This window comes from Acinonyx jubatus, chromosome D3 (genome assembly GCF_027475565.1).
Source record: "Acinonyx jubatus isolate Ajub_Pintada_27869175 chromosome D3, VMU_Ajub_asm_v1.0, whole genome shotgun sequence".
Classification (NCBI taxonomy): domain Eukaryota; kingdom Metazoa; phylum Chordata; class Mammalia; order Carnivora; family Felidae; genus Acinonyx; species Acinonyx jubatus.
The window spans coordinates 74,998,507-75,022,031 of record NC_069392.1 but is presented as its reverse complement, the minus strand read 5'-3'; the positions used below and the strand labels follow the sequence as shown (position 1 = coordinate 75,022,031).

Here is a 23,525-nt window from a genome sequence, read left to right as displayed (position 1 = left end):
CAACCTTTAAGAAGGAAAAGTAAACTCAACCAATGGAAAAATCACAGCAAAATGATATAAAAATATAGCGTGTCTGAAAAGCCAAAATAGATGTTTCAGAGTTTCAAAATTCAATACAGCAAATACAACTCCAAGTCCTTTTCTACAATGCAGAGCTCACGAATTCGATTCTTTTTCAGGACTGTCGTCACAGGTGGTGTTAGGGATCTGGGATGCTGATTATCCAACAGCCAGAGACTCGGGATAGATGAGATGACAGCAGGAAGGACATTTCAAAGCTAGTTATTAAACACTTCCAGGTATGCCTTAAATCCATGCTGTGACTAATACTGATCAAAAACTGTTCACAGTTAACTTAATTATCTTCCTCGGAGAAAAACCTGTGTATTACAAATACTTGGTCAAGAAGGAAAACAACCCCTACATTAACACCAATCAGGAACTTCCACATTTGTTGTCTCTTTTAAACCTCACCACAAACCTGTGAGCTTAACACTTTTACCCTCATTTTTCACCTATGAGCAGGCTCAGAGAGGGCTTCTGACTGCCCCCCAGACACGTCAATCAACTGCCCAAGCTGCCTCGGTGGGTCTCCAAAGCTGCCCCTCTCTCTGTGAAGCTAGTGCTGCAAGGCACCGAATGGAGACACCGTCTCCAAAATTTTCAGCAAAAACGTTACATCATTAGAAGCATTTCACTGCTTGTTTGGCTACACGGACTTTTAAATTGTGCAAAGGTATTTTTTTAAATTCCCATTATGCACAAACAAAGTGATCTGATACGCTAGTTTCACACCTAATGACAGCATCACATACCGTCACATCAAACAGGAAAACAGCACTATTTCACACAATAGCAGGGAAGGCTGAGAGAGGCAATGCTTCTGCAATGGGATGTCAGTTACAGTAAATGAAGGCATTCTTCAAGGTGAAGTGCTACAGAGAGACATGAGATTCCACTGCAAGCATACTTGTCTGTGTGTAAAAACTCCTATCTGCGTCAACACTGGGGGATGCGGAAACAAAACACCCATAAAAATAGTTGAAATTTTGTTACATAGTATCGGAATAGTCCCATGTGATCACATGATCACATTAAGAAACTGTTACTATATTCAAGGGAAAAAATGTTTATAGGATCCAATCAGACGCCAAGGGAGCCGTGCCTGGGTGGCTCAGTCCGTTGAGTGTCGCTCTTGGTTTCAGCTCAGGTCGTGGGTTTGAGCCCCCCGTTGGGCTTTGCACTCACAGTGCAGAGCGTGCTTGGGAGTCTCTCTCTGCCCCTCCCCTGCTCTCTCTCTCTCTCAAAAATAAGCTTAAAACAACAACAACAATAACACCCAAGGGCATGAAAAGAATACTAGCTTTTTCCTTATTCGTTACACTGCTGTTGACATGTTTTTAAACAAAGGGGTGGTTTATACATATATTCATAGGAAAGTGACACCAGCTAATACTATTGTTGAGATTTTTCTGTACAGTAAAATCATCTTCTCTAAAAGAGGTTCAAACTAAAATTACTCCCCCCCCCAAACAGAAATAGTTGGGGTATTCCTTTGTCACTTATAGTAAAGTGAATGTTTCATCCCAACAGATTATTATTATTACACTGCTTCTGTGAAGTGTAGGTCCGCTGAGAGGGCGCACGGAAAGGCAGAGACCCTAGGGTGGAAGTAAAAGGGAAACACTCCCTTCCCTAATAGTATACGTAGTGGGTGGGAGAATACCTGTTTTGGCCCCCCTGACCCTCCTCCCTCTGTTTCCATTAGAAACCATGTCCACAAGCAACTGGAGACAGCCTCTGAAACTTTCCAAGCGCCCAGTATATTGTTGTTACATCCACAGTGGACCTTGGACACTTAACTTAATGGGATCAGAGAACTTAGCTGGTAAAATGCAGAACCTAGTTGTGACTCTGCCTGAAACGGTGTTGAATAGGGGCACCCGTGAATAGGGGCAAACAGTGATCCTACCTCCTTGGAAAAACTTGAATACAGTTAAGCAGTCTGTAAGCAAACCAAACAACTCAAAAACTAAGAAAAGAAGCTCTCCTTTATTTTTTTAAAAAAAATTTTCATGTTTATTTTAGAGACAGAGAGACAGAGCACAAGCTGGGGAGGTGAGAAAGAGCCAGACACAGAATCTGAAGCAGGCTGCAGGCTCTGAGCTGTCAGCCCAGAGCCCGACATGGGGCTCGAACCCACGAACCATGAGCTCATGACCTGAGCTGAAGTTGGACCCTTAACCGACGGAGCCACCCAGGAGCCCCCAATAAGTAAGTTCTCCTTTAAATGACTGGTTCATAATGCCACAAACAGGATAGCGCAGTTCTAAGCCCTCTGAAAGATCGTAACGGATGACTACAAGAAGCAATTCGACTTCAGTGAAAGGGTGGTGGGCCAGATGGAAAAACATCAGCGCAAGGGGTTTCCGTGTATTTTTCTTCCCCAGGAATCTAGCTGGTTAACGTTTTTTGAAGTCATGTTACATGTGAGGTTTACTCCCAATAGGATGTGTAGGAGCAGAGACACAGAAAAATACTCAACAGGATAACCTTGTACTAAGGTCGAAGGCACAGACTATACAAGATGAGCACATTTGTAAAAGGAATCCTGAGTGGTCTGCCCAACGAAGCAAGATTTTTCATGTCATTTAAAAACCAGACTGCAAAGGATTTTAGTCAATTTCTCACGTGACCTAGTAATAAAGTACCCTTTCCACCAAAGCAGCAGATATGTGAACCATGAAAAAAGCCTGGTGGCAGCCAGACTGCAGACGTCCAAGTGAATGTTTTCCCTCAAGATAAATAAGGCCAGGGTCACTGCTGCCTACGCCGAACACCCCTGCCCGTATGAAACGCGGACAAGGTGCTGAATGGGGCCGACAGGTCTGTTATGTGACAAGTTTTGTTTTTGCTTCATAAAGAAAAAAGTTGTTGCTTAGAAAGCGCCAGCTGCTGACCAACCATTTACCAATTCAAGTATGTGAACAAAAATACACAGATATATAAAAATTCACATATGAGCTTTGCGCAGTGGCGGTATCGTAGCCAATGAGGTTTATCCGAGGCGCGATTATTGCTGATTAAAAATTCACATATGAAAACCACACCTATAAAACTGTGACCAAACTTGCTCTCAAGAAAAGCTCTTTATACTAGACCTTAAGTTTCCAAATTTGAGGAAATCTGTTTCCCACTTTAATAGCCCTTTCGAGGGCTAGCCCTTGTATCAACCCATAATTTTTAGTATATTGTATTTACTTTCTAATTACATTAGAAATCTCAAGCCAAATGAGACTTTATACAAATCCCATGTAACATCGACATCTAACTACAAAATGGTTTAAGTTTTTGGCAATAGAACTGAAGAGTTATCAAAACTTTAGGAATGCAGGGGCGCCGGGGTAGCTAAGTGTCCAACTCTTGGTTTCAGCTCAGGTCATGAACTCACGGTTCGCAGGTTCAAGCCCTGCGTCGGGCTCTGCCCGGTCAGCAAAAAGCCTGTTTAGGATTCTCTCTCTCTCCCCACCTCTGTCTCAAAATAAATAAACAAACTTAAAAGGAAAAAAAAAAAAGCTAACTTTAGGAATGCATTTGGCTTATCCAACCTCCGCTGGTAGGTGGTCCAAGTTCAGCATGAAACTGTGTCGCCCAGTGATGCCTACAACTGTTTGACACACTTTCTTGGGATGAAGGTTAGAAGTATTGTAATATCAAAATGCTACCGAAATGTGTACAATTCTATAAAAATGGTATTGGCTGAGTTCAAGACTAAGCACTTAGACATGTCCTAACAAAAGGGTTAGATATTTAAAAAAAAAAAAAAAAAAAGTATGGAAGAGAACAGAAGAAGAAACATTTACATGATACCAGGAAAACTATCGTATTTGCATTTAGCATCTGATTACACCCTCAAAATGGTGACAATGTGATACAGTTTGCTTGAACAGCCAAAAACATTTCTGAACACACAACAACAAAAGAAGATGCAGTCCCACAGTAATGCTCAGCCATCCGCTTTGAAAAGTCACAGTGCACAGCTAAAACCCAAACAAAATGTTCCCTACATGTTTCATGACCATGTCCTCCAAACCAGTCATCCCACAAACCCGGGGTGGGGGGGGGATCCAATTCAACAGACAAGGAGCGTGTTGTTGAAACAGAGCACTCAGTGGCTGGTGATCACTAGGGAAGGGAAAGCTAACTGATGCAACGCTTTTCATCCCGCTATCAACCATGAAAGCTGCAGAGTCATCATTTGCTTGGTGAAGTTAGCACGGAAAGGGAGACCGCAGGAATACAAGAGAAACAAAGGCCAAAGTCTGTTCTAGGGCGTCTGTTTCCACAGCTGGAGACAGGGCACTCGCTATTCTACATGCAGCGTCTGGCTTAGACACCCAAGTGGCCCGTGTTCAGCTGCACGGCCACCGCCACCTAACCATTAACAAGTCCCCAGTTTTGCCCAGCCCTGGCCCATGAGCCCATCTGTTTCAAAAACACACTTCTTACTGTCCCATTAGCGTGACTACTCTTCTGCAGTAGTCCTTAATGGGACAAAAACCCAAAGACAATAAATTGTATAACCAGGGCCAACCCTCCACAGCAAAAAGGCCATTAAGAACTGATCAGACTTTACATGCACTTAGTTAAGAGCCTCCACTCAAGTGTTGCAATATTCTCTCACCTTTGTTAGACCTGATTATTTTTAAATAAAACTGTTATCGCAGGCTACGCGCACAAGTGACTGGCTTTTAAATGCGTTTCCAATGTCAACACGTTGAGTCACCCGCAGATTAAAGTAATAAGTTTTTAAAATTCTTTTATTCAGAAGGTGGAAAGGGGTGGGGGTGGGGGTGCAAGGATTGTGCGGGTCTTCAAAACTTCTGAAGTCAACGTTATTCGACTTTTAGGATCTAAAGAAACGGTATCTTCTTAAACGCTAGCTAGTTTTATGGGCCTCTACCAAATACGGGGCTACAAATCATGATCTCAGAGCTCGGCCAGACATTGTTACATTGGCCCGAAGGAGGGAAACTCCCAGAAAGGAAGAGGATGAAGTCTGTTTTAATTAGGCTGCGGAAGGAGCCTTCTGGCTTGACTCAGTCCCTGCAGACCCGCGGTCACACCGACACGCACGCCAACTTACCGGGGCGCCAGCTACCGTGGAACCGGGGCTGCTGGCGTTATTCTCCTCGGGATTCTGGGGGGCTTCTTCCGGCCCCCGAGTCACGAGAATTCTGAAGTGCTGTTGCCCCGCGTTTTGATCCTGCCTGATCTTAAACGTGCAGCCCTGCCCCTGCGGCGTCCTTTCCACCGAGTTCGTCCTGTGGATTTCGGGAGCCCCCCTGCGGCCCCGAGGCGGCGTCTCCGGGTGACCCGGGTGGCCTCGCTCTTCCGTGGGGCTCCCGCGCTCCGCTCGGGGCTGCGTGGGGTACGAGGTGCTCCTCTCCAGCCGGATGCGGGGGTACCTCACCAGCCGGTCGCCCTTCGTGCCGGTGAAGCCGAAGTTGAAGTCACCGCCCAGCCCCGGAGCGCCCGGTTGTGGCTGCTGCAACTGGAAGACGAAGCAGCGCTTCCCAGAGCTTCCAGAAGCATCCGGAACGTGCTGCAGGGACCAGCGCCTGGGCTCCGGCGCCGAAGAGCTGCTCTGGCCGTCGGCCCCGAAGGGCGTCAGCCTCACCTGGCGCACATCGGCGCTGGAGGCGCGGTGCTGGATCCGCAGCCCGCCGCCGCCGCCACCCTCGGGGCCCCGGGCGGCCTCCTCGCGGCCTTCGCAGGCGGCGGGGCCCGGCGCTTGGCGGCCGCACGTGCCGTTGAGCTGCGGGCCCGGCGCCCGGGCGGCCCTCGGAGGCGAGCTCCCGGGGGTCTCGGGCTCCGGGGGCTCCGGGCCGCCGGCTCGAGGTGCCGAGCCCGCATCGCCGTCCAGGCCCTCGGGGGGCGCACCCGCGTCGGGGGCGCCGTCGGCCGCCTTGCGCTGCAGCGAGATCTGCACGGACGAGCTGCGGGTGGGCCGCGCGTCGAGCGGGCCCAGGAGCTGCGGGATGAACATGGACGTGCTGCGCTTGAGCGCGCCCACGGCCTCCTGCAGGCCGCCGCCGTCCTCGGCTCCGTGCTGGGCGAAGGGGTGCGCGCCGCTCCTCCGCGGGAGCGTGTGGAATGCCATGAAAAAGTCGTCTTCCCTCTCCTGGTCTAGGATCTCGGACTCGGGGGCTGTGTTGCTGCGCCCAGAGCCAAAATGAAACCGAAGCCGATGGGCCATGGTGCCCAGGGGGGCAGGGAGGGAGAGGGCGAGCGGCAAAGGCAAGCCCGGCGCTGCCAGAAGTCAAAAACCGAAGGCACAAACTCCAAGAAAAAGTGTCCCATCTGCCAAACCGTTAGCACTGCGGCACCAAGGGCGACAGATAGCAGAAATAACCCAAGTGGCAAGCGGCATTCCAGGCATGATTGGATGAGAGCAAAAAGCTCTCATCCACACTGTGACAGAGGGTAGGATGGCCAGAACCACATGACCACGGTCTCCCCCTCCAATGCCAGCTTGTAGACTTGGTGGAGTTTTTCCCCCCTCTCCTGCTCTCTCTCTTTTTTTTTTTTTTTTTTTTTAAACAGCAAGAGCCTGAAACAGCACCTTCCCAGCTGCTGCTTTTCCATCAGACAGGAGTGGCCCCAGCAGGGAGCTCTCACAGCTGACTAAGGCAGCAAACACAGTCCAAGCCATGCTGCTATAAATCTAAACCGCATCAAATTCACGGGACAGTTCTTTCCGAACGAGGCAGGGCGCTGGGACTCTCCAACCAATGCTCGAGACCGGGAATTGAACACATGAGCACACACTGTTATTTCCCCACCTCCCCGGCAAGCCAAATTAACGACAAGGAAAAATTCCCTGGCTGCAGGAAAACCCTTTCACAAGCATTGGATATTATGTTTCTCTGTTATTTATGATATCACCACATTACCACGATGGAATGCAAACTAATAAAAGGTACTATAAATATGATTACACACCCCACAGGACTAGTGTCCCTTTATGCTAAATAATTAGACCATGATCTACAAGTAACAAAATAGCTAAGTGGAGGGAGGCACAACTCAGAACGCTGTCAGTTAGCTCTCTGCCTCCTACTACTGTATTTTTCCTTGAAAAGGGCTGGGGGTGGGGGGTGCGATCTCACACATAATATGACTGTCAGGCATGGAGGTACCAGGGACAAGGAGCCCAGCTGGAGAAAACATTCTCTTCTATGCCAGATGGGAGGGAAAATAATCACCGTCAAGCCCCCCCCCCCCTCCCCACCAGAAAAGGAAGGAAAATTGAAGAAGGGTGTGAATGTGGTTTTTGTAGTGACTTAACTTAAACACCATACAGAAAAAAAGGCTGCCCGGAGCTGTTTTCCGGTGAGAAGTCAGCAGTATTATCACAAACATGGAATCTTACCATTTTTGTGGAGAGCCAAAATGGACCTAAGTAAGAAAAGCCCAAGTTCAAAAAACTGTCGTCGGATTTGTAGTCATCTTGGATATATTCTGTGTGTTTCAAACTTACTATTTTTCGTGATCCAGAAATGTCAGTTAGTTAACAAAGAAGCTTATTTAGAAGGCAATAGAAAATGGGAGGGAAAAATACCAAGCTGTAAAGAGTGACAAAAAGTTTATTTTAAAATCCGCAAAGCATGACTTTGTCAACAGCTCTGGAATTGAGGGTGTAGAGGATTAACCCTGTGTTTACATACATCCAAACCTGTTTTCTAAAGGCTTGTGTTTAAAATGCCAAAAATGATCTCCATGAGAGAAATGGAAACTGGTTTGTTTAATGCTGAAACTGCCAAGTACCGCTACAGCCATGGATTATCTTAGCTGGATTAAGAGCCAATGAAGCAAGGAACACCACCACCAGCATTCAGTGCCTGGTGACTACACTGAAAACAGCCTGGGGCCAAGTTAGGTAGCAGTTACCATAAAGCACAATTTTGCAGGTCAAGCGTCTATTCATTCACACCTGATTTCTTAGAGCTCTGCGTTCAAAGCCCTTTCGGGTTTGGAAGGATAGTTTAGGGTCCACAGCAAGGTCATCTCAACAATAGTCACCGTTTTAGACAACGGAAATGGGAAGTGACTTTTTTTTACAGCGAATTTCTCTTTTAAAAAGAAAAACAATGAACTGCAACGCATCTGCCAAGGGGCAATTTTTCCTTGATGCTGAGCCTTTTTTCACTTTGGAGAGGTGTTTTTATTCTCAGTACACGAGAGAATAAGGATTAGTATGTGGATGTATCTATGTCTCCACGGACTGACACTCTACTGAACATTGCCTGGTTCAGTTATTTGCTGGATGAGACACGGAGCGCTAACAGGCGTGCCCTCATCTGAATCTCTCATTCAATTTAGTAAGAAAGTAACTTCAGACACACAAGCAGAAGAAGTGACTTCGTTATTCGGCATTGCCACCTTTCTTACCTTGTCACCTAAGGTAAGAAACGCTGAGTTCAATGTGAAGCCATCAAGACTCCATATATTCCAATAGAAAATGCACCAGTACCGTAGGCCAGAATCGGTTGGCTTTCCAATTTGAAGAATAATACCAAGGCCAGGAGATTAAATATCCTCCCAAGTTCCATCATAAGGGTAAAAGGCCCGGCTATTCACCACCATCGGCCTGAGGACTTAGGAGGACAGCAGACCCCACCACAGTGCTACCCCTGGCTGACCTCTCTCAATTCTGAAAAGGCTCTAGGACTCGCTCGTCTCATGTGCAAGGGCAGAGAGTTAAAGGCATTGCATTTTAAGGCTCCTCCTCAGACATTCTATTAAGTTTAAGCTGCTCAAAAACTTGGGAGTTTCAGCTTAAATCAGCAGCAAGAAGGATTCATAAGACCACTCCTTTGTTTCAAGTTTTTACTTAAGTTCTAGTTAGTTACCATATAGTGTAATATTGGCTTCAGGAGCAGAGTTGAGGATTCATCGCTCAAATACAACACCCAGTGCTCATCCCAAGTGCCCTCCTTAATGCCCATCACCCACCCACCTCCCTCCATCAACCCTCAATTTGTTCTCTATAGTTCAGCGTCTCTTTTATAAGGTTTACCTTTTTTTAAACAAGAACACTCCTTTTAAAGAAATATACACAAGTTTCATGGAAAGTAAATTTGAATACAACTGACAATAGACTACAGTGACTTAGGATACCACTTTTGAGAGTTCCTTAAAGGCTTACACAGAACATAATTATGTTCATCTTCATAGCTGGAGCATTTGGCTTGTGGGTACCTTATGAATACACTCCACTCTAGCTAGCTGATTCTGCCAAAAGCCTTTAAGCCAAATTTGCTTCTGAAATTTCATTTTTAAAACGAAGTCTCAGTCATATATATTATATAAATAGATATGTAATGTGGCCATATCTCACCTATCAATCTATATATAGCATATCTGTATGAGTTTCACGTTTCAGGCGTATCTTTGGTTCTTTAAAGGTACCTTCTATGAATTTCCCTTGAGAAGGTACCACTTTTCAAATACAGCTTAATTCTGCCTGCTAAATATAGACACGCTTTTTGCTATATAATGTTAATTAGATTTTTGCTTTCCCAAAGAGAATCACCATAGATTTGCTATTGAGTGGGTAAAAGGGTTGTAGTCTGGCTTGTATTTAAAAGTGCCTGAAAGGTTTATTTATACGAGTGATGGCTTCTTTACAGATGTGCCTACTGTTGGATAGCCCCAATGTAACAGCATAGGCGTAGGCTCTGATGTATCACTAGTGTGATTTTCATTAATACAGACTGTGATGAAAACATGCATATATACAAATAAATTTCCTGTCCTAGCCATACAAAAGTATTTGTCGGAATCATAAAACAGTAACAGGACAAAGACGGTCTTGGCGGTGGGGGTGCATATGTACTACTAGAAATACAACACAGATGATAGAATTTGAAAATGCTGCTTTAAAATTCAGTTTTTAAAAAATGAAGCAAAAATCAAGAGCTAGGACCCACTTACCAATCTGTTTTCATCAAATACTTCAAACAGGAGTCTGTGATTAGATGGGTTTACCTATAAAGGGGACACAAATATTATTTTCAAAAACGGGCAGGAATGGTTCAAAGGTTAAAATAAGACAAAGAATAAAATGCTTTATTAGGCACCCAGGTCACTTGTGTAATCTAAATAATTAGCTTACCCTTTTGTCAATCCCGTATCTAGTAAGTCACGTTTTCTATTATTGATTTCTGTATTATTCTATGTCTATTCTATGCTATTCTGTAGGTGTATTAGCAGAAAAAGCTTTCAGCTGCAAAGGAAATTTCAAATAGTTTGAGGGAGCTTCTAAATCTCCTCTACAAAGACATGGAGACCAAGGTGACATCTTCACAAAGGTCTAGGCCTGAGGAAATCTCTTAAGCCTATAACGATAACGATAATAGCCACGACAAAAATGAAGAAAATAGCAAAACGAGCTATTTACCACCGCATGCTCATTTTGTAAGGCACTGTCTGCTTATTAAATATTAAAAACACATGATCTCATTTAATCCTGACAGCAACCCATGATGGAGAGCTGTTCCCCCAATTTTGCAAATAAGGAGCAAAAGTAACTTGCCCAAGAGCCCAGAGCTGGTATGCACAGCAACTAAGGACCCCAACCAGGTCCGACCTGCTGGACTCCAGAGCCCATGCTTTGAAATTAGAACACAGAAATAAAAGACGTCCTCACTTCCAGCAACCATGGGGTCAACGTCTGAGCTCCTAGGCTTTCAGTATGTTTTTGCTTCTCTTTACCAAAACCTCACCAAAATGGCAGGAATCATCATTCTGGCTCGATAGCCATTTATTAACGACCAATCCCATGTGAGACATGGCGGTGAGCATGCTTATTTACATGATCGCACGTAAATCCTGCAAACTACCCGATCAAGTGAGGACTTCTCTCTCCTACGGGAGAGGTAAGGAACCCACAGAGAATGCGTCCTCAGGTGGAGTTCTAGGGTCACAAAAGTTGTGGGTGGCAGAGCCAGAGGTGGGATTCAGGTCCACTGTGATGAAGTCTGGGCTGCTTCACGTGGGAAGTGGAACGAAATACAGTTTGAGAGGACAGCGCAGCACGGACTGCATTACGGGCTTCTGGCCCCGTGGCCTGGCCTCAGCTCAGTGATGGGGCAAGCAGATGGATAGGGGGTTTAGGATCTGTCTAGAAGCTCTGTGAAGGTCATGCATCCACAGGCCCACAGGCTGTTGCAGGAGTGGCACACAGTAGGTGCTCGGCAGAGATCTGCGGACTGAATAAAACAAAGCCCTCCTTCCTTGTTTATAAAGCCAAGAAAAATAGAATTTACAAACATCTATAGCCAAGATAAGTTGACACAATCTTGGATGGACTAAAATTTACATAAATGTGACCCAGGTGTTAAACTAAAAGGAGTCTAAGTAATTTGGAGTTTTACAAGTGGAAAGCTGTATCTGAGACTTAACTAAGGGCCAATAACATCTATCTGGCCCCATTAGCTTTTCAGTCCTTCACGAAGTAATTTAAAAAGCATCTGGTAGAGGCTACACATAGGATCCACCGAGTATTAAAATATCGATGCCATATTTCAGCTCTGAACATAATAGAAAACAGATGTCGTATACAGAGACCTAAGTTTGCGCACATAAAATACTATTGTGATTGAAAGGAAAAAATCAGGACCAATTGTAATGGGTCTAATGGTAATATTGTTCTTTGGGAATCTACACCAATCCGCAGATCTCATCTGGAGCATTTCTGGAGTTAAATAAGTTTTTAATATAACAGCTACACAGACAAAATATATTTATTTTGAAGAGATTAAAAAAAAAAAACAACCTTTCTTTCAATAGCTGAGCAGTTTAGTATTTCCAAAATTTTTAGTAGAAAAAATATAGGAACCACCACAAAAATTCCTTGAATAGTAATCTGTTCATTCACAGAATTAAGTTACTTCTACATATAACTCTTCTAGGTGTTATATACACAAGGTTGAGGAAATTTTACCAAATACTTTGATATTTAGAAGTCCAAAAGCAGTCTTATCCTACACTCATCCATGCACACCACATATTTGAATTATAAAACTCTCCCTTCCTAACTGGGACAGGACTGGTAAAGTTTAGGATTCCTTTTAATCATGTTGCCTCTATTGCTTTATTTTATTTCTAAAATCATTCCTAATCCGGGGTGCCTGGGTGGCTCAGTTGGTTAGCATCCGACTTTGGCTCAGGTCATGATCTCGCAGTTTGTGAGTTCAAGCCCCGCATCAGGCCCTGTGCTGACAGCTCAGAGCCTGGAGCCTGTTTCGGATTCTGTGTCTCGCTCTCTCTCTGCCCCTCCCCCACTCACGCTCTGCCTGTCTCTATCTCTCAAAAATGAATAAACGTTAAAAAAAATTTAAAAAATAATCACTCATAATCCATGTCTCATAGAAATAAGCCATTGCTTTAATTATATTTTACCTTATTGTGAAAGAAACCTTTGAGTAGAAAAGCTAAAATATGGTACTTAAATAACTTTCTTTTTACTTCTCTAAAATATCTCCAAATGAAACAAGTCTAGATTTTGCTACTCCAAGTCAGTCTTTGAAAATTAGGCCACGTGCGGTGGCTACCAAGGCGGGTCTCGAAAAGAATTTCACATAAAAATCTACCAGCTTCCACTCAATTTGAATCTGTAGTGATAAGCTATCAATCTAATTATCAGGAACAGTTATTATTACAAGAAAAATGAAAAACTTACTCTAAAATAAAATTCTTCATTCCACTTTGGGTTCAGCGTCTGGAAGAGAAATCATCTTGTAATATCTTTTACAGTCTTTGAAACATGAACAGTTATTAGTACAAGGCAGTCCTTATAATTTGCTTGAACATTTTTTTTGTGATTAAAAATAACAGCTAAGAGATCTTCAAAATGGCAATAAAAAGAAACAGTCAGTTACTTGAGACTATCCTATAAACCAAACTAGATGGGAAGGGATGTATTTATACAAAAGATGATTCATAGATAAACCACAAACTGCATGCTATGCATCAGAATAATGTCAGGGGCCTACAGAGAGCCATCATCATGAAAACATAAACATATCCTTCAAGAAATTCACATTGCTATCATTGTTTCATCAAGAAGTTAATGAACTTTGTTCACTTCCCTCAACCTACCACAAATCTGTTCTGGAGAGCAAGGGAGCAGGTGGCAGGAAGGTGAAAGTATTCACTATTTATGTAAATACTGAAATCTGAGGAATATCTCATAAAGAACAGTACTGATGATCAGATTACAGTACGTGAAAAAACCCCGCCAGTTAGGAACCAAAGTGAATTTTCCCATCCCCCCCCCCCCCAAGTAACCAGTTTTTAAAAAATCTTCACCCCTCTATCCTTCAATCCTTCTGTACCCATTCCTCTGTCTGTCCATCTATCCATTTCCATACCCATCTATCTAAACATTTATCTCACAAGGACATGGAGAGGATACTTTTGTCCTCAGTATGGACAAAACGGGGACCGCAAGCATCCCTTGAAATGACGATGAAACAGACACTGTGAAAGAATACATACATCACGTTCATGCATTTGGGCACGCATAACACTCTTAAGTACATCTCTCAAAAACCGTATCTAAAACCTGAGACTGAAAAATCACCACCTCACCGAAGGCTGCGTGCGTTTCTAGTCTGAATGAGATTTGCCTTTATCCATCTATATCCTTTCAGGCACTAGTACACGAAGGAACGGAGACCGAACACAAACGAAACGCACCATAAAAAACAACAAACACAGAATTCACACAACACCGAACTGGCTTTTTTTTCTTTTTCTTTCTTTTTTTTTTAAACTCAGCACTTCGCCCACCCACAACTCAGGAGGGAATCCGATCCGGACCCGAAACGACGGGGCTTCGTACTTCTTCGCTATGAATGGAGCCGGGGATGGTAAGGAGTGGCAGAGAGCAGAGGAGCCGGGAGAGGTGCCAGGCAGGCGGCGGCAGAGGCAGGGCAGGACCGGGCCTGCCGAGGGCTGCTGCGGTCCCCGACCCCGGCGGCCCCCAAATGCACGGAGCGACAGGCAAAAAGACAGGTGAGGGAGGAGCGCACGAAGGACCAGGCGGCCGGCCACGAGGCAGTTCGGAAAACCGAGCGAACGCGCGCAGCACAGAAATACTAACCCGGAGGCTGCGAGCGAGCGAGCGAGGCGCGGCGGCCCCGGCTGCGGCGCTCCACCCGCTACCGCTACCGGGGCGAGGAGGGAGGCGGCGGCCCGCCCCGAGCACGAAAAGCCATCTCGGTACCCCCGGGCGCGGCGCCGCTCGCTCGGGGGCCGTGGTTCCCCGCTCCCTCCGCGTGCGGGCGCCCAGCTCCCCGGCTGGCCCGCGCCGCTGGCCCGCGCCGCGAGGCCCCGCCAGGCGGGCGCCCCGGCTCCCCGCGCTGCCGGCTGCCGCAGGGACAGCGCCTAACTCCGGGGAACAATGGCCTCCGCGCTTCGCGGGGGTCCTCCCGGCTAAGCGAAACCCCGGCTCCTGTTTGCAAAACAGATTTTTAATGCCGGTCACAATGCCAGGTGGAGAACGCTCAAGGGTAAGCGGTGCCTTCTACATACAGAAGGACCCCGTCAAGGAGCTCCGGTGTCTGCACAATAGCAGGAGAGTTAGCGTTTTGTTAAAGCCACCGTGTTCTCCAGGAAATGCTTGTCACCCAAAGTAGCAGACGATCCACCCCACAGAGGTGATAGGGGAAATACTAGTAATGGATAAATACTGAAGCGAAGATGAAAACAGTACTTTTGATTTTTTAAAAAAACCTACACTTTCAATAAATGCTCCCGAATACGGAGTAAAAGCTTATATTTACACACACACACACACACACGCACGCGCACGCACACACACACGCACACACGGAAACGTATAAATAAATTAAAATATAATTATGGAAACATCTGTAATGAAACCGTGTAAGATTTAGAAAATAGATACACATAAATGTATAGTCTGTTAATGGTTTCATGGAACTAAGCAAATATTTTACTTCCTTCGGTAATATTTGTTTCAAGTAAAACGATTACTTTTGTGCCTACCGATTTCACAAGCCACTCCACTCCATTCCATTAAATGTGTTTTAAATTACTTTAAATGTCTTCATGAAAAACAACAAGCCAACCAGAACGAACTTTTGCTTTGCTGTATGCTTTGCAGGAGAAAAGATTGCTACCTGTAATAATACTTATTTTTAAGAATATTGTTTTTAAAGTCATTTAACTAAAAGCCAGAATGGATATCTTGAGATAATACTGAAAAGCTTGGTGGTCGATGTTAAATTTATAGATTATAACTGGGAGATGCTTAAAATTAAAATATTGCCAAACTTAAAATATCAACTTCTACACAGCCAAAGTACTTAATGCAATTGTATTAAATTATGACTTACATGAGATTTAATTAAGGATGGGCACCTACCTTTTTAATTGTTTTTGTCTGTACCAAAGCGAGTTCTCTGTTCTCATCCGCTACGTACAATGAAAGTTTCACATACGGATCACTGTAAGAAAATATTTCAGGATTTAGAGGATAATACCTTTCATTTAAAAAAAAAGTACAAAAAGAAAGTAGACAAAACCTAAATGAAAATGCAAATATCAGTTAATGGCCCAGCTTATGTAAATTGTACAATCTAGACAGTCACATTTTTAACATGCCCACTAAGGAAATTACACAGTCACATTTTCAACATGCCAACTAAGGAAATACACAAGAAAAGTTTCTACTAACAAGAGTCAATGATGCTTATTTAAAAGCAAAATCACCACGAAAACACATGAAACATACACTAACTTTTGATCTTTCCCATTAATTCAAAAGAACGAATCTGCCATATTTCTTTTCCTAAACAGATTCTGAAAAGATTACAAGAGAGAGTATTAAAATGGCATATGAAATTTTCTCAGACTAGCAAAACCTAGCAAAAAAAGTTAGTTTGCATCTGGTTTATATTCTGATTTCCACTATATAGGTAAAAATGATTGTTCCTTTAATGAAGGTACAACAGGCATTGATCATCTAAACCAACACCTATCATTTTCCAGATTCAAACAAAAACTCAAAACTGAAAGAAGAGTCCAGGAAATCAAAAGAGATTTGCCCAATGTTGGAGATTTCAGTAAAGCCTAGATTAACTGAACACTTTAAGCAAAAAGTATATTAAAAGGACTATTTACGGTAGACTTTCTCCTAAGACTCTAATTAAGTCCAGTCACATGTTCTGAAAGTCTTACTAACACTGGGATAGCTCAAATCTAGTCAAGCTATCTACCACTCTTTAAGCGTTCAAAACCCAGGTTCTTCTGTTTCACACTGGAGGTCTTGAAAATCATAGATATGGCTCTCATGCATTCAGCCCCCAAATTTCCACGCTTCTAATGACATGCAACATGATTTCTATCCAATTTGAAAATAATCCTTTAGTGGCTATGCCATGACTATTAACCCTTACCTTGCAACTTCTAGGATCTTTCCAAAGATTACCTAGAGCATCATAAAATACTTTAGATTGCTTTTTATTCAATACCTCAATAAATATGCCATGAAATCCTTTAAAGAAAGAGAGAGGTGTCATATAATTAAGTTTGGTAATAACAGGACTCCATATCCAAAACAGAAATCAAAAGTCAGTGACTGTTGGTAGATCTAGTATTTATTACCCATAAAACGCATCTTAATGGAAGCTACAACAAATCTCTTGCAAAAAAACAAAAACAAAAACAAAAAAACCAGCAACAGAATCTGCTTGGTTATATTGTTATCAGTAAGTATTGTTAACATTCTAGTTTAGAAGATGGTATTAGTCATCCTTTGCCTCTTATCCATCAACTATAGATTTATTTGATTAAAGAACATCAAACCCAATGTACGTAGTTCTCCTTATCTGGGCACCGTCAGCCTCAGAATAAAGATGGCTCAAGAGCTAGAACCCAATCTAGGCCTCAATTCCCCAAGAGCACCTTCCTAATTAGGACCGTGGTCTGGTGATGAATCGGGAAGCAATTTCTAAGGTCGAGGCTCTCAGGCCTTAGCTTACCAGAACTGCTGGAGGGGAGGGTAGCAGAAACATGGATCGCTGGGCCCCCCTTCCAAAGACCCCTCCAAAGATCTGGTTAGTCTGAAGTGGGACCCTAGAATTTCTATTTCTAATAAAGTCCAGGAGATGCTGATGCTCTTCATCTAGGAACCACACGCTGAAAACCGCTGTTCCGGGTAGTATTAGAAAAGACTATTTTTTTAGCTATAGAAGCTGATTTTCTATTTCCAGCCACCAAGCTATTGCTAAAAAAAGCTCAAGGTCTGATATCTCTGTTATCTCAAAAACAGGCTCTGAGTCTGCCATGAAGATGAATGTGTGCACACGCACACACACAATCCCAGACCATAGAGAACACCATCAACACTGCTGACTCCCATCTCTTGTTTTCATGGCCCTTGGCTACCACGACTGCTGCCTGTTACCTAATTGCAATAAGGACTTGAGCATTCACTTGAACGACATGCACACTCTTCTACTAATCATTTATCTGCTCTGGTTTGAATCCCCCCAAATAGTTCACAGTAAGTGACGGGCGCAGTTGGGAATTGAGAGTGTGTTCTCTGAGCGGGACAAGGTCTCCCAGCTGTGACAAGAAGACCCGTCTATCCATGTCCCGAGTGCTCATCCAGGTTGAGGTAGGTACTAGGGCGTCGGGATGAAAGAGCAACCAGGAAGCTCCCCGGAAGAGAGTGCTGCACGAAGAGAGAGTCACAAGTGTGGGAATTGGTAACAGGAGATGTTTAAGGGGAGGGAGCACAGGGCACAGGAAGAGCCAAGTTCAAGGCTAAGCACAGTCACCCACACTGGCTCCAGGTTCTTCCTCCCTTTCTGATGGTACAGCATACCCTTCATAGCAACAGACATTTAATGAGCACCAACTACCTTCCGAAGACTCTGCTAGGAGCAGACAGGAGTGAACAACAAAAAATGATTAAAACAACGAAGGTCATTAACGGGCATTTACGCGTGGCCCTCAGCTGAGTGAGGACGACGGCGCTTTCCCATTTCAGCACGGTGAACGGTACCAGAGCACAGAGCTGCGATATGGGACGGGCCATCGAGCGTCAGCACATGAGCAGGAAGACGCGCCAGAGCAGCCTGAACAGTAATCGATACCACCTCAAATGGGAGCACGAACGGCACCAGTGCCACCATTACAGCCGCCAGTCCCACAAGCCAAGCACGTCACCATCAAGCACCCCGTCTGTGCTGTCGCACGCGAGACGTGCGCGGTATCTCATCGGATCCCCGGTGCAAGCTTATTACGTTGTCACGTTTTCCAGGTAAGAAAAGGAGACGGAGAAATCAAGCTTGCCCGAGGTTACAGAGTAAGCAGGGGAGAGTGGGAAGGGAGGCAAGTCGTCTGCTCCAGAATGCGCCTCTCCGGGTGCATGCTACGCAGCCCTGCGGCAATCCGCCGCTGCTGACCAGCAACAGAGCCGGCCAGGAGGCACGTCTAGGGGCAGGGGTTCCCCAAAGTCTGCCAAGTTGGAAAACATTTTGTACTGTGACTGCTACGACGACCTAATTTTTATCTTTGCTGTTGTCGTGCCTGGTGGAAGATCAAGACACCCGGGCCCGAGTGTCTACTTTGGGGAAGGCCACACCTGGAGATCTTATCTGCTTCTCAACACCCCCAAATAACCAGCTGGGTACCTTAGACAAGTCACTTTAATGCGCTGAGCCTCAGTTTTCGTTACCTCCAAAATAAAGGGGTTAGACTCCATCAGGGGTTTGCAAACTGCAGACTCTATCTACAGAGCCTTAGTTTTTGCATAACCCTCTCAGGATAACTACAGGCTACCAGTTCTGCTGTAATCTGTTTTCTCTATTGGGCTTCCAAGTTAGAATTTTTTTGGACAGGGTCCTGTAATTTTTTAAAAAAAGTTTTAAACTACTGGACTGCACGATCTCTTTTAGTTAGAATATTCTGAATCTCAGAACAATTCAAACTCACTTCTCGTCACTCGGTATAACTACAACCCATCCCATCCTAAGTAAACACAGCTAGATACAGGAGGAATAGGGAATAAAGCCTGAATCTCTACTAAGAGGTTTTCTCAGAGCATAAAGGGTGAAGCCCACAGTTTTGAGTTCAAGAAATCACTCTCGATCAACACCGGGCTGAATCTTCCGGAACATGTTACCAGCTTCTAGCCAATCTACCTGCTGGGTATCAAAAACATATTACCTAAGCAACAAGCACAACACAAGAGGCATGTGTAGGTGTCTGTTTGTGCATGTGAGTCCAGGGCAAGGGAATGAAGGCCATCCGGGGTTAGAACAACACCTGAGCGTTTGAGAAGAAGCTGGTGGTGACGTCTGCTGTCCCTGGACGGCCTTCATTTCTGAACGTGACGTTCTGCAGGAGTGGAGACAGGAAGAATTCCATTTCCAGAGTCTTTTTCACACCTGACTCCACATAAGCCCTCCAGTAAGGACAGCAGTTCTGGAAGACTCTCTGCCCTCTGAAGTTCTACCTCCATATATTCCCTACCTTTGCGACAAAAGGCTAATTGAGTCTGGAGGTCAAGGCTTAGTTAAAACTGACTTCTCCATCAGGACGTTTAGGAAAGACACCCAAACAGCTCATCAGAAGCTACCATTAAGGGGCGTAGATATGGGGTATAGGTTTAGGGGTAGAGAGTTCTTGTTTTCATGTGACTACTTATATGCTGGTAGATGATTTTGTTGTTGGAGGTAACCATCAATACATAGGACTTTGAGAAGAACAAAACAGGGGTGCCTGGGTGGTTCAGTCGGTTGAGCATCCATCTGACTATTGATTTCAGGTCAGGTCATGATCTTGAGGTTCGTGAGTTCGAGCCCCATGTTAGGGCTCCGTGCTGACAGCACAGAGCCTGCATGGGATTCTCTCTCCCCCTCTGCCCATGCCCTACTGATGCTCTCTCAAAATAAACAAACTTAAAACACACACACACACACACACACACACACACACACACGTAGGACAGAATAGGTAGGACATGGAAGGAGGACCATCCCTCCCTCCTCTGGTGGTGCTTCTTCTCCATCTGATGCCCTTGACCATTTCCACTGGAGTCTCAAATCTCAGCTGCATCAACTGAGTGACCTTCAGACAGTCACTTGACCACTCTTAACTTCAGACTGTTCACGCATGAAATGGGAACAGTTCAGAGGGCTATATTAGTATTAGCACACTCAGCACCAGGCACACAGTGTAAGTGCCTTACCAACGACAGCCATTCTAATCCTGAATCCGTGCTTTCCTCTCTTGTGAGACTTCTGAGGTTCTCTGTTGCTCCTTCTGACCCCCCACTTCTGTTGTGATTGCTGATTTGATGGGCCACTGACTACCTCCTAGTGCAAACTGGGGGCTGGCCAACCCGGGCACACCGGGTTCCATGCCTCCTCATTATTCTACTGCGGGGTAGCCCCACGGGCATCTGGGTGGGGACAATCAAACTGCTCATTACAGTTACGGCAAAGCTCAGAAGTCACTCCTGGCAACTAGTTACTATCCTGGTGGCTGATGTTTAGGACAACTCAGGGCCAGCATGAACATTACTCTCTGAGAAGCTCAATCCTTGTGGACTAGGAGAGACATTCTATTTCACAAACCTTTGGCCTTCTCTGCACAGTAAAGTAGTTTAGGCACCACATTCTTTCTTTTCAGCCTTTAAAAGGAGATGACAAACTGATAGGATTTAAACATCCTCTTTTACTGAGTGACTACTCTATTCCCAGGCAAGGAGACAAGCAATGAATATGAAAGACACTGTCCCTGCCCCCATCTGAACCGGACACAGAGAAGTAAAGCAATGACTCAGACAGGGTGTGCCAGGTACCCAGGAATACAACACTCCACAGCAGTGGTTCCTGACCTTGTGCTCACCAGGGTTACCTGTCGTCGGGTGCCTGTCCTCACTCCAAGCCGCCCAGATCAGAATTTCTGGGGTTGAGACTAGGGATTCTGCATTTATCAGATGTCCCGCATGATTTCCGTGCATTGGTCAATGTTGTCGCCCCTCCCAGAGGGGCATCTGAGGCCAAGAAGGGGAAGAGCATAACCAAAGGTCCAGTGGCAGGCTGGAGTCGGCGGGGGGGGGGGGGGGGGGGGGGCTCTGGCATAGCGGCAGCCTCCAGGGCTTGGAGAGAAAAGGCAGCTGGAGAGTGTGCCCTGGCTCAAACCACAGGAGCCTTGTATGCAACTAAAGAGCTGTCCACTGCCACTAGGGGTCAATCCTGGCTCCCCTTACTTGTAGCTCTAGGACTGCTGAAAGCTTATATAGCCTCTTTGTGCCTCAGTTTCACCATTTACGTAATGGGGATAATAGCAGTACTTGCTTTTATTACAAGGAGGCTGTCAGTAAGATTAAAACGGCAATAACACCTGCCATGTAGGAAGCACTCCACACACGTTAGCTGCCTCTGCCATGACGTCACTATTAGCACTGAGTTGCTAAAAGGGAAGATTCTCGATCAGACTCATGACAAGGAGATAAAGCAGCAGCGGGCACACCAGTTGGAAGGCTTCTGCACCAAGGACTGACAAAGGTCTAAACACAGCAAGCAGCAAGGACCAAAAACAAAGGACTTGGAGCAGCCGGGAGGCGTGCTCCAAAAGCCTGGATGGTCACTGAAAGCGGTGAGGAGGTCAGTTGAGGAGGGTTGCCAACCTCTAACTTACGGGCCTGGGTGACCGTGCGTAGTCTCAGGCTACAGACCAGTACTGGGGCTTTAATCCCTTACTGGGCCAGCAACATCACCCACCGAGGAGGGGTATGCACCCGCTGACAAGGCAGCTCTACCCTTTGGAGAGAAGCCCATGAATTCCAAGGCACCACCTATGACCTTGGCTTTATAACCAAGGTCTTTTACACAGCTCTTGAAATTTTAGGCCATCACACAAGAGGCCCTGAATCTTTTGCTTCCTGCCCATGATGGTGCATTTGTACTTAGGTCTGCAAGGGCATATCAAACACTAGGGTCTGTCCTCAGAATCCTAAGGATTTAATGTTATTTACGTGAGGAGTCTGAAAGTTAGAAATGGCCTCCCGAGGTTCATGTCTGAATTGGGCAAACCACAAAATGCATCTGAAGGCTCTCAGGTTCTTCCGTATTTTTCACAGTATGTAAATTTCAGAAGAGAAAATGAGCCGGGAGAGTCCGGCTGCTCACTCACCAATAAGACCCCTCACATGTGCACAGATGATTTTCAAGGAAAAAACTGAAAGGTGTTATCACTGTGTCTTGCACGAATCAGATACCAGAAACTGCATGAAATCAAAGGCTAGAAGGTAGATCCTGTGAACTGGAATGAAATCTTTAGGAGTCTAACAAAAGCCGAGGTGCTCGACCAAAAAATTCACGAGCACCTGCTCTCCCACGAGAAGTCACTAAAACACCTTGGTCGAAAAAGCCCATCCTGATCTTGCAAAACTGCTGAGCACAGAGCATTGAAATTGTTGTCCCATTCGCCCCCAGCATGGAGCCCAGTGCTGAAAATTCTGTTTCCCCTCTCCTTGGGTCTCTCTTCCACTATTCTTTAAGGGACAGGAATTCAGAGACGGGTCTCATTCCACCTTCGTCACCATTAGGCAAAAACAAAACAGAACACTTATCCTAGCGAGGACAAGCCCGTTTCTCAGGGAGAGATGAAAATAAGACCACCTGGGTTTGCCTACTGCTCAACCTTTAGAGCGACCACGAGCGAGGACAGTTAGTCTGAGGCGACATTAATGGAGCGATGCTTGGCCCTCTCCATCTGGCAGACTCACATGTTCCATAACAAACAAGAATGTGTAAAGGCTAATCCTTTCGCACAGATTATTTACTTATTTTTGTCAGACTAAACAGTCTTTGTGGAGATCCATACGTTTTAGAGGAGGCAGGGCAGTGAGGAGGAGAAGGGGCAGGAGGGCAGGGTTGCCTCCACTGGGCAGAACATTCAAGATGGATTACGTTCGGGCTGCAGCCAGGTTGGAATGGCATGGCCTCTTCCCCCAGCTATAAAAGTGTCCTTCTCAGATACTTGGATATCAGAGGAGTAATGAGAAAGGTCTTCATTTTTCAACCATTTTTCCCTCCTAGGAGAACACCGAACTATAACCTAAAGGAAGCAAGAATTCTGTCCTGTAACAAAGAGGTTAAGTTCATTGAGGTTATGCTACATATGCGACTGGGACAGCCTGTGCAAGGGTTGTGTCTATTTTCCCTAACAGCCGAGAACAGAGGTCTCGAGTAGCACATTACATCGTGCCATTCACCATATTTGTTTGGACTACCTGAGGCACCTGACAGAGACTTGGCTGACCCAGAGAAAGTCTCATTGGAAAACCTATTTGCTGAAGATTTTCCTCATTCTTTTCCCCTCCTACTATTACAGCCAGTGTTGCATAAATTACTGACATCTACAATCAAGAAACAGCACAAAATAAGGAAAAATATTACCTAGAAAGT

The 23,525-nt window shown here is 45.2% G+C and overlaps 1 protein-coding gene and 1 pseudogene across 18 annotated transcripts in view; one reads left to right on the top strand and one right to left on the bottom strand.

Annotated features, from left to right (window-relative positions):
* NEDD4L (NEDD4 like E3 ubiquitin protein ligase) overlaps nucleotides 1-23,525 on the bottom strand; it is a 335,178-nt gene that overhangs the window by 134,522 nt on the left and 177,131 nt on the right. For 10 of the 18 annotated variants that reach the window (XM_027069045.2, XM_027069047.2, XM_053205747.1 and 7 more), the window contains exon 1: nucleotides 5,147-8,135. In XM_027069045.2, the coding sequence (XP_026924846.2) occupies nucleotides 5,147-6,259 (1,113 nt within the window). In that variant the 5' untranslated portion in view covers nucleotides 6,260-8,135. Of the gene's footprint in view, nucleotides 1-5,146; nucleotides 8,136-9,999; nucleotides 10,054-12,748; nucleotides 12,788-14,173; nucleotides 14,555-15,460; nucleotides 15,543-23,525 lie in introns of those variants that run through there. The other 8 variants (XM_053205754.1, XM_027069058.2, XM_027069060.2 and 5 more) reach the window with 2 other exon arrangements.
* LOC113602374 (uncharacterized) lies at nucleotides 3,023-3,141 on the top strand (annotated as a pseudogene).